This window comes from Pseudochaenichthys georgianus, chromosome 1 (genome assembly GCF_902827115.2).
Source record: "Pseudochaenichthys georgianus chromosome 1, fPseGeo1.2, whole genome shotgun sequence".
NCBI classification, from domain to species: Eukaryota; Metazoa; Chordata; class Actinopteri; order Perciformes; family Channichthyidae; genus Pseudochaenichthys; species Pseudochaenichthys georgianus.
The window spans coordinates 45282286-45294415 of NC_047503.1; the positions used below are offsets into that span (position 1 = coordinate 45282286).

General features: G+C 43.0%; 1 protein-coding gene across 1 annotated transcript in view; it reads left to right on the top strand.

Moving 5' to 3' along the window:
• abcc10 (ATP-binding cassette, sub-family C (CFTR/MRP), member 10) overlaps nt 1–12130 on the top strand; it is a 54076-nt gene that overhangs the window by 23155 nt on the left and 18791 nt on the right. The window contains 3 exon segments of the mRNA XM_071204166.1: nt 3–270; nt 4692–4837; nt 10909–11006. Coding sequence (XP_071060267.1) covers nt 3–270; nt 4692–4837; nt 10909–11006 — 512 coding nt within the window.

The following is a 12130-nucleotide window of genomic DNA, read 5'->3' on the forward strand; positions in this document are numbered from 1 at the left end:
TCTCTTCCCTCCCCAGCTCCCCCCTGCCTGGCCCCATCAGGGGGGATTAGAGCTCCACCATGTGGTCCTCTCCTACAGAGAGGGTCTCCCCAACGCTCTGGACGGGGTCAGCATGGTGGTCCGGCCCGGGGAGAAGCTGGGCATCGTGGGCCGCACCGGCTCGGGGAAGTCCACTCTGTTCCTGGCTCTGTTCCGCATGGTGGAGCTGGACCAGGGACACATCCTATTGGACGGCCTGGACATCAGCACCGTGGGCCTGGATCAACTCCGGTAGGAGCTACACTTTCTCTCTGAAAGCTCACCTACTGTGCGACATCCACTTCCTCATGTCTCTTCTACATCAACATGTGTCCCCTCTTCTTCATGTCTCTTCTACATCAACATGTGTCCCCTCTTCTACATCAACATGTGTCCCCTCTTCTCCATGTCTCTTCTACATCAACATGTGTCCCCTCTTCTTCATGTCTCTTCTACATCAACATGTGTCCCCTCTTCTACATCAACATGTGTCCCCCTCTTCTTCATGTCTCTTCTACATCAACATGTGTCCCCTCTTCTACATCAACATGTGTCCCCTCTTCTTCATGTCTCTTCTTCATCAACATGTGTCCCCTCTTCTCCATGTCTCTTCTACATCAACATGTGTCCCCTCTTCTTCATGTCTCTTCTACATCAACATGTGTCCCCTCTTCTTCATGTCTCTTCTACATCAACATGTGTCCCCTCTTCTCCATGTCTCTTCTACATCAACATGTGTCCCCTCTTCTCCATGTCTCTTCTACATCAACATGTGTCCCCTCTTCTTCATGTCTCTTCTACATCAACATGTGTCCCCTCTTCTTCATGTCTCTTCTACATCAACATGTGTCCCCTCTTCTTCATGTCTCTTCTACATCAACATGTGTCCCCTCTTCTACATCAACATGTGTCCCCTCTTCTCCATGTCTCTTCTACATCAACATGTGTCCCCTCTTCTACATCAACATGTGTCCCCTCTTCTTCATGTCTCTTCTTCATCAACATGTGTCCCCTCTTCTCCATGTCTCTTCTACATCAACATGTGTCCCCTCTTCTTCATGTCTCTTCTACATCAACATGTGTCCCCTCTTCTTCATGTCTCTTCTACATCAACATGTGTCCCCTCTTCTCCATGTCTCTTCTACATCAACATGTGTCCCCTCTTCTCCATGTCTCTTCTACATCAACATGTGTCCCCTCTTCTTCATGTCTCTTCTACATCAACATGTGTCCCCTCTTCTTCATGTCTCTTCTACATCAACATGTGTCCCCTCTTCTTCATGTCTCTTCTACATCAACATGTGTCCCCTCTTCTCCATGTCTCTTCTACATCAACATGTGTCCCCTCTTCTCCATGTCTCTTCTACATCAACATGTGTCCCCTCTTCTTCATGTCTCTTCTACATCAACATGTGTCCCCTCTTCTCCATGTCTCTTCTACATCAACATGTGTCCCCTCTTCTTCATGTCTCTTCTACATCAACATGTGTCCCCTCTTCTTCATATCTCTCCTACATCAACATGTGTCCCCTCTTCTCCATGTCTCTTCTACATCAACATGTGTCCCCTCTTCTTCATGTCTCTTCTACATCAACATGTGTCCCCTCTTCTTCATGTCTCTTCTACATCAACATGTGTCCCCTCTTCTCCATGTCTCTTCTACATCAACATGTGTCCCCTCTTCTTCATGTCTCTTCTACATCAACATGTGTCCCCTCTTCTTCATGTCTCTCCTACATCAACATGTGTCCCCTCTTCTTCATGTCTCTTCTACATCAACATGTGTCCCCTCTTCTCCATGTCTCTTCTACATCAACATGTGTCCCCTCTTCTCCATGTCTCTTCTACATCAACATGAGTCCCCTCTTCTCCATGTCTCTTCTACATCAACATGTGTCCCCTCTTCTTCATGTCTCTTCTACATCAACATGTGTCCCCTCTTCTTCATGTCTCTTCTACATCAACATGTGTCCCCTCTTCTTCATGTCTCTTCTACATCAACATGTGTCCCCTCTTCTTCATGTCTCTTCTACATCAACATGTGTCCCCTCTTCTTCGTGTCTCTTCTACATCAACATGTGTCCCCTCTTCTCCGTGTCTCTTCTACATCAACATGTGTCCCCTCTTCTTCGTGTCTCTTCTACATCAACATGTGTCCCCTCTTCTTCGTGTCTCTTCTACATCAACATGTGTCCCCTCTTCTTCATGTCTCTTCTACATCAACATGTGTCCCTTCTTCTTCATGTCTCTTCTACATCAACATGTGTCCCCTCTTCTTCATGTCTCTTCTACATCAACATGTGTCCCCTCTTCTTCATGTCTCTTCTACATCAACATGTGTCCCCTCTTCTTCATATCTCTTCTTCATCAACATGTGTCCCCTCTTCTTCATGTCTCTTCTACATCAACACGTGTCCCCTCTTCTTCATATCTCTTCTTCATCAACACGTGTCCCCTCTTCTCCATGTCTCTTCTACATCAACATGTGTCCCCTCTTCTTCATATCTCTTCTACATCAACATGTGTCCCCTCTTCTTCATGTCTCTTCTACATCAACATGTGTCCCCTCTTCGTCATGTCTCTTCTACATCAACATGTGTCCCCTCTTCTTCATGTCTCTTCTACATCAACATGTGTCCCCTCTTCTTCATGTCTCTTCTACATCAACATGTGTCCCCTCTTCTTCATGTCTCTTCTACATCAACATGTGTCCCCTCTTCTTCATGTCTCTTCTACATCAACATGTGTCCCCTCTTCTTCATGTCTCTTCTACATCAACATGTGTCCCCTCTTCTTCATGTCTCTTCTACATCAACATGTGTCCCCTCTTCTCCATGTCTCTTCTACATCAACATGTGTCCCCTCTTCTTCATGTCTCTTCTACATCAACATGTGTCCCCTCTTCTCCATGTCTCTTCTACATCAACATGTGTCCCCTCTTCTCCATGTCTCTTCTACATCAACATGTGTCCCCTCTTCTTCATGTCTCTTCTACATCAACATGTGTCCCCTCTTCTTCATGTCTCTTCTACATCAACATGTGTCCCCTCTTCTTCATGTCTCTTCTACATCAACATGTGTCCCCTCTTCTCCATGTCTCTTCTACATCAACATGTGTCCCCTCTTCTTCATGTCTCTTCTACATCAACATGTGTCCCCTCTTCTCCATGTCTCTTCTACATCAACATGTGTCCCCTCTTCTCCATGTCTCTTCTACATCAACATGTGTCCCCTCTTCTTCATGTCTCTTCTACATCAACATGTGTCCCCTCTTCTTCATGTCTCTTCTACATCAACATGTGTCCCCTCTTCTCCATGTCTCTTCTACATCAACATGTGTCCCCTCTTCTTCATGTCTCTTCTACATCAACATGTGTCCCCTCTTCTTCATGTATGTTCTACATCAACATGTGTCCCCTCTTCTTCATGTCTCTTCTACATCAACATGTGTCCCCTCTTCTTCATGTCTCTTCTACATCAACATGTGTCCCCTCTTCTTCATGTCTCTTCTACATCAACATGTGTCCCCTCTTCTCCATGTCTCTTCTACATCAACATGTGTCCCCTCTTCTTCATGTCTCTTCTACATCAGCATGTGTCCCCTCTTCTCCGTGTCTCTTCTACATCAACATGTGTCCCCTCTTCTTCATGTAGGTGCACGTGTTGTGTAGCACACAGTTATTAAACCTCCTTGTCAACATAAACACACACGCACAAAACATTTAGCAACCAGCGAAATACACACACGTAGCTGCAGCTGTGCCCGCGAATTCCTGGCCCGCAAATTCGCGGGTCTAGCGATGTACTGAGTGTGTGTATTTCGCGGGTTGAGTGATGTACAATCCCGTGGAGGAATTCTGAAATGTTTTACCGTTACACAAAAACGCACAGCAGAACCAGACCCTGGAGCGCCGGCCTCTTCATTTACTTACTCCTCTTCCTCCCCTAATGAGGCTGAGAAGAGAACCCTCCATCGTATTCAGTCCTTAGCAATATGCTGCCTCTCCCCGTGTAGGGATGGGTGCCGAGCCCCGGTGTTAAACGAGCCCCGGGCCAGAATTATTAAAGACAGTGGTAACGTTAAGCTCCGACGTTATCGGACTTGTTATCGGTACTGGAGACATTTAAAAAATATATGTCATATGTATTATTGCTACAACTTTTATCCATGTATTTTTTTCTTAATGTTTATTTGATTAGCTTTTCTTTTTTAATGCTTAATGTCTTTCATTTTTTTTTTTTTTTTTTGTAAAGCACTTTGAATTGCCTTGCGTTGAAAAGTGCTCTAGAAATAAACTTGCCTTGCCTACACATTATATCGCAGATTTAGTTTCGCCAACTCCGTTTCTAATATGCAATAAGACTACAACATGCGTCTGTGATGTATTTTCGAGCTTTCCAATCCAGACGAGGTCTCTCCTTATCTTCATCTAAAGTAACAGACAGAGAATCAGCACTTTGGAAACAGGGCTGAAACAGAGGGGATTATGGGTAATGCTGCAATGATCTGTTTGGTGTTTCAGCCAATCAGAGACAGGCTCTGGATATATCTGAGACCTGTGATGTATTGATGAAGAACAGTATAACAGGGGACCTTTAATGTCTTTCATTGTTGTAAAGCGTTTGAATTGCCTTGTACCTTGACTCTTGTCCTGTGGTGGCGCCCCCTGCAGGTCCCGGCTGGCGATCATCCCTCAGGACCCCTTCCTGTTCAGCGGGTCGATCAGAGAGAATCTGGACCCGTGTGAGCGTCACTCTGATCATCAGCTGCTGGACGTCCTGCAGCAGTGCCACCTCAGCGCTGTGGTGCTCAGGATGGGTGAGGGGATGTGTATTTGTCTAATATATCATATTCCAATTACTTGTATATAATAATAATAATAATAATAATAATATAGCACTTTTCGTAGTGCTTTACAGAATGACACATCACTAGTTAAAAATACACAGCAAGAAACTCCCCTCAGATCAATTGTTAAGAACTTTAAAAGGTACTTGCAGCCAAATATAACATGTGATCAGGTTAAGAGACACAAGGAGCTGAAACGTATGATAATAGAAATACAATAGAATAAAGTGAATAATGGTTTCTCTCTGACAGACAAGACACAAGACAACTGAGTCGATGCAACAATATAAAATATAAAGTGAATAATGAAGTGAAGATGGGATGCTTATTAACGCCAGGTGTGTCTGTTTTGAATCCATCCAGCTGACTCAGGCCTTTTATTTCTCACATACCTCATTCACACCAACGGTGCTTCAGGGCCGGTTCGGAGCTGGAGCTTGAAAAGCACCGGGTTTTCCTGTTCACACCGCAGCGGAGCCGCCTCTTAGCTCCGGAATCCGGTTCGTTTCAAGCACCAAAAAATTGTCCGGCCAGAGCAAAAGCACCGCATACGCCACGCTTACGTCGAGGCGGGGCCAGGGGCGGGATCAACTCCTGAACAACAACAACAACAAGCCCGCGTTTTATCCAGTGTGTACACAACGATGGAGAAACTCAACCAGAGTTTCAGAGTTTCTGCCATAGACCGTATATATAAAGGTTTCTGCTGATGGTGAAGCAACGTGTCTGCATGTTAAGGTGGAACCTGAGCATTCACGCTGATCACCTCTCATTATAACTCATTATAAATCTGTAAAACTATAAATATTAAACTTTACTTCACGTGTTCATTTGAGAACAGCTGTTACATACCTGGGTGAAGGTTACAGTTCATTTACATGAAAGATACAACGTTACTCCACACTCCTGGTTCAGTCCACCTTAAGAAATAAGACCGACCTCGGAAGCAGTTGTGTTTTAAAAAAACCTTTATTTACAGGAGTACACTTTTTTATAAGAATATAACTAAACCACAGAAATGACTCTGGAAAAGCTGCAGATAGAGCCGTAAGAAATGAAAGCAACTGATTTCATCCGCGCGAATTGGCTTTATGAAGCAGGCACGCACACGGTTACGTCATGACTAGGGTTGGGTACCGAGAGGTTCCAACATTTCGATTAAAACGGTATCATTTAGAAATGTGAATTTCGGTTCCGCTTTTCGATTCCTGAGGAAATGTTTCTCGCCGCTCTCCGTAGCCTACTGCATGACTGCAGCGGGGCGGGAAATGTAGCGTTGTATCTACATTTCCTACAGTGTAACCTGAGACCAGGGCCGGCCTGTCGCACTGGCATTATAAATGTTCGCCTAGGGCGCCAGATCTGTGGAGGCGCTGCGCTGACAGCTCTGGGAGAAAAAATAAATGTTTTGACCGTTGGTGCTCATCCTAATTTTCGGCCTTGATGTAACAACATTCATAATTAAGTAAATGTAACACCCTTTTCATCCCGGTTACACTTTTCATTTGCCCTGTACGTTGGGTGCTGCAAGTGATGAAAATGGGGGATGTTGGCTTATCTGGCAACCGCAGCTCACGAGGGTGCACTGGAACCGGCGCTGTTGTTATTAGCATCTGGTGCTAGCTGCTCTAACGGAAGAAGAAGATGTTTCTACAATGATGTGGAGGGAGAGTCCTCTCCAGTCAGACTGAGGCTGATAACTTCAGCTCAGTGAGGTAAAGGACTCTCAGTGTTTAGATAGTTCACTTTAGTCTAAGTTATCTCAGTGGGTCTCAAACGTTTTGATCACAATTTATGTAAACACATATTTCCAAGACACTCTTTTATAATTGGGATAAAACAGGTTTGAAATCATTCCAATGTATACTATAGGACAGTAAACCAGACATATCGTTTTAAACTGGAGAGATAAAAAAATATGCATAAATAAAATAGTAAAATAAGATATGAATGAACAACAAAAATAAAATGCGTTACATGTGGGCTATTTGTTATTTAATTATTCAAATGTAAACCGATCTTTTTCATATGGGTGTTTAGAGTTGTACCCCCTAGATCTAGTCTCTAGTAATTCTGCGTGTGCACCAGATTGAAGCATTTTACTTCAAAATGTTCAAACATTTCTTCCCGGTATGCCTGAGAGGCAGATATGCTTGTTTTTCTCAACAAGAACTGTTTTTAAAAGTTGCACTGTTGTAGCTTCAGTGGTTCTCAGGTTAAAGTTACATAGCAGTGAATATAAACAGACTGATTAATGTGAATATTACTTTAAACTAACCTGTGTAAAAGTTTCTCGAATAAATGTAATTTTTTTGGTGGAAGAAGCATGTATCATTTTTTTACCCTGCCCCTCAAAGAATCGGAATCGAGAACCGTTAAGAACCGGAATCGAAAAGTAGAATCGGAATCGGAATCGTGGAAATTCAAACGATACCCAACCCTAGTCATGACGCAAACGATGACGCAACGACGCAGCACCAGTCGGACTCCGGGCGGTGTGAAAAGAGCCAGAGCGAAACCGAAGAACTGGTTCTGAACCTGAAAAGCTCGAGCACGGAGCTTGAACCGGAGTTGCGTTGGTGTGAATAACAGTGCAGCTGTTCCTATCGAATCAACACCTCCCGACTTTAGTTTATGAGTCAGGAAAGAATGCATAAGAAAGGAGGTGGAGTTGCTATTCTGTTCAATGATTCCCTTCAATGCAGGAAGACATCGTATGGACACTTTGCTTCTTTTGAATATGTGGCCCTTCAGCTGAAATGCTCCTCTCGAGCTCTGTTTCTAAATATCTATAGGCCACCCAAATACTGTGCAAGCTTTTCTGATGACTTTACTGAACTGCTGTCTATAGTGTGTATTGACTTTGACCGTCTAGTCATTGTTGGTGATTTTAACATCCATGTTGACAACCCCCAGGACAGAGGGGCTAAAGAACTGTTCTGTGTTCTTGATAGCTATGGACTGACTCAGCATGTGACGGAGCCCACGCACAATAAGGGGCACAGTCTGGACTGAATTATCTCAAAGGGTCTGAATATCTCTGAGGTTGTGGTGACTGATGTTGCACTCTCTGATCATTCCTGTGTTTTCTTTGAGAGCTCTATTTCTGTTCACAAACATGTTCAAAAGAGGTAACCACAAAGCGATATTTAACTGAAAACAAGAGGGAAATGTTTACTCAGAATGTTTCTTCCACACTTGCCCCTGCTAACACCTCAGTAAATGAGCTAGTAGATCATTTTAATTCAAAAATTAAAAATGTTATAGATGCCAAAATGTTATAGATGCCATTGCTCCAAAGGAAGTGACTGGGAAGAAAATATCTCCATGATTTGGATATACTTTATAATCCCCGTGGGGAAATTTTTTCTCTGCATTTGACCCATCCTAGTGTTAGGAGCAGTGTGCTGCCATTTTGAACGGCGCCCGGGGAGCAGTGTAGGGAACGGTGCCTTGCTCAGGGACACCTCGGTAGCACTTGGTTTTGCCGGGACTTGAACTGGTGACCTATGGACTTCGCCACCACCGCCCCCAAGAAAATATCTCCATGGAGAAAGGCCATGACCGTGAGAGCAGAAAATAGAGAATGTCGAAAAGCTGAACGCAGGTGGCGAAAAACAAATCTCCAGGTTCACTTTGACATTTATAAAGAGAGACTTGGCCTTTATTATTTGGAATTGAAAAACGCACGACAATCGTTCTTCTCTGACATCATTACCAAAAACAAAAACAACGCACGTGCCTTGTTTGCTACCGTCGACAGACTAACTAACCCCCCAGTGTCAGTAGCCTCTGAATTTCTATCCACCAGGGCGTGCAATGACTTTGCCTTCTTCACTGACAACATTCAGAAAATCAGACAAGCAGTCAGTGCCTCTGCATCAGGAACAGCAAATGTGTTGTCTCTGTGTCCACTTAACATCAATTCAGACATCATGACACAATTCCATCAGATTAATGATAAAAACCTAGAGGACATTATACAACTTCTGAAGTCCTCCTCCTGCTGCCTTGATATTATTCCAACAGGATTTTTCAAAGATGTTTTGCCTTGCATGGCCTCAGAACTACTTCATATAGTAAACAAATCGCTTCACTCAGGTATTTTTCCACAGGCCCTGAAAACTGCAGTCATTAAACCGCTCTTAAAAAAGAATAATCTAGATGCTTCAGTAATGAACAATTACAGGCCCATATCAAACCTCCCTTTTCTAAGATCATTGAAAAAGTGGTTTTTCAACAGTTGAGTAATTTCTTGCATTTAAATAACTGTTTCGATGTGTTCCAGTCAGGCTTTCGTCCAAACCACAGCACTGAGACTGCTCTTGTAAAGGTCTTTAATGACATCCACTTAAACACAGACAGTGGCAGAACTTCAGTGTTAGTATTATTAGATCTCAGTGCTGCGTTTGACACAGTTGACCACAGCATATTACTAGACCGACTGGAAAACTGGGTGGGACTTTCGGAAACAGTTCTAAATTGGTTTGAATCCTACTTAAAGGACAGAAACAACTTTGTTTCTATAGGTAATACACATCTGAGTTGACAAATATGACATGTGGGGTACCTCAAGGCTCCATCTTGGGGCCTCTTCTCTTTAACATCTACATGCTACCACTGGCTCAGATAATGAAGAACAACAAAATAAGTTACCATAGCTATGCAGATGACACACACATTTACGTAACAATTTCACCAGGAGACTATGCTCCAATTCAAACACTGAGTAAGTGCATTGAACAAATCAATGACTGGATGTGTCAGAACTTTCTCCAATTAAACAAAGATAAAACTGAGGTAATGGTTTTTGGAGCCAAGGCAGAACGTATAAAAGTTAGTGCTGAGCTTCAGTCTGCAATGTTCAAAACAAACGATAAAGCCAGAAATCTAGGTGTAGTCATGGACTCTGACCTGAGTTTCAACAGTCACATTTAAAACAGTTACTAAATCAGCCTACTATCACCTAAAGAATATATCTAGGATTAAAAGACTAATGTCACAGCAGGATTTGGAAAAACTTGTCCATGCCTTTATCTTCAGTAGACTCGACCACTGTAATGGTGTCTTCACAGGTCTCACTAAAACATCTATTAGGAAGCTGCAGCTGATTCAGAACGCCGCTGCTCGAGTCCTCACTAACACTAAGAAAGTGGATCACATCACTCCAGTTCTGAAGTCTTTACACTGGCTTCCTGTGTGTCAAAGAATAGATTTCTAAATACTGCTGCTGGTTTATAAAGCTTTGAATGGTTTAGGCCCAAAATACATTTCTGACCTCCTGCTAAATTATGAACTATCCAGATCTCTCAGGTCTTCAGGGACTGGTCAGCTTCCTGTTCCCAGAGTCAGAACTAAACATGGAGAAGCAGCGTTCAGTTATTATGCTCCAAATATCTGGAACAAGCTCCCAGAAACCCGCAGGTCCGCTGCAACTCTGACTACTTTTAAATCCAGCAAGAAGACTTTTCTTTTTGTCGCTGCTTTTAATTGAACTATTCACATCTTAAACTGCACTGTAACTTTTATCCATGTACTTTTTATTTTAATGTTTATTTTATTAGCTTTTCTTTTTTAATGCTTAATGTCTTTCATTTTTTGTAAAGCACTTTGAATTGCCTTGTGTTGAAAAGTGCTATATAAATCAACTTGCCTTGAATGAGGTAACCGTGAACTCCACCCTCCATTATTCCTGTTAGGCAACACCAGCTTTAATCCTCTCCGACACATTGTTCTTAAAATCATCTGAAGGAAGGGTGCACCCAGGAGAGGTGACACGGCACACGTGACTGATCATGTTGCATCAAATCAAGTTACAAGTCATATTAACCTTAGATTTGGTTGTTTATTTGTATTAATCTCATATTTGTTTAAGTAAAGAGGGGTTGAGAGGAGAAGACTTTAATCTACTATCTTGGACTATAAATAAAACAACTTGACATTATTTCAAGCTTGAATTAAGAAGTCTGTCGTCCAAAAAGCAACATCTAAATGCTTCCTATGTAAACCAGGCTGATGCTGACGTGATGTTTCCTCCGCAGGCGGTCTGGATGCAGAGGTTGGAGAGAGAGGGAGGAGCTTCTCTGTGGGTCAGAGGCAGCTGCTGTGTCTCTGCAGAGCTCTGCTGACCCAGGCCAAGGTGAGACCCATCTTCATTTTGGGGGAATTGTATTTTTTTTGTCACGGCTGGAGGGCAAATGCAGAAAATTGGTTGGAATCAAAAATCCTTATTTGCGGAACTACAGTAGGCCGGGGAAATGAAAGTAAAACAGGGCAAGGCAAAACATTAAATCGCTCGGAACAAAATCCTTCCAACGACTTCAAGACTCTCACAAAGACTGAAAGAGAAACCAGAAGTTAAAGGGGACCTGTCATGCAAAATGCACTTGTTGATGTCTTTTCTACATCAACATGTGTCCCCGGTGTGTCGGGGAACTCACGCAGCGTGAGAAAAATAAACCCCTCTCTCTTTTCCTCCGTACCCAAATCTCTAAAAACGGGGAACAACGGAGCTGATCCAGATTTGCGTCCGATATGACGTAATATCTGAAATGTGGACCCACGAGCCAATCAGAAACGTTGCTATCAGAAACAATGCCCGACTGTTTTGGACGTAATATGGTCGGTGTTTACATTAGCATCGCTAACACTCAGAGCTAACCTGTACTGGAGAGCATGTGTGTGAAGAAGCAGGAAGTAGAAAGGAACTCACCTTGTGGTATAACCGGCAAGAGAGAAAGCCTTTGAGCTCCATGCTGTTTCAGATCCTTGATAATCCATGATATGGCGTTTCATCACGGCAGCATTTAGTTTAGACGGTAGCTGCCGGGGTCCCGCATGAGCTCAGCCCCCTCCTCTTTAAAGCTTTATACCCGAATCAGCACTTTAGAAACAGGAAGTGAAATAGAGGGACATGAGGCGTGGCTAGAATGATCTGCTTGGTATTTTGAGCTAAACACTTCATAGGACATGTTTTTATATATTTGTATATATCTGAGTCCTATGCTATTGCCTACACACAGCACGGACAGGTGAACTTTAAAGAGTGAAATAAACTGAGGACGGATGAATTGCAATCATTTCACTGTGACACCGTCATGAAGAGACGACTTGATGTTTAGTACAAAGCATCAGGCGGTTTCAGATGCACATATCATGCATACTCAAATTGTGATTCCTGGATCAGCATTTCTTTATAAATAATAAAGTATATCTTATCTTATGTCCCACTTTAGATATAAACTATCATTCAACTATCATTTA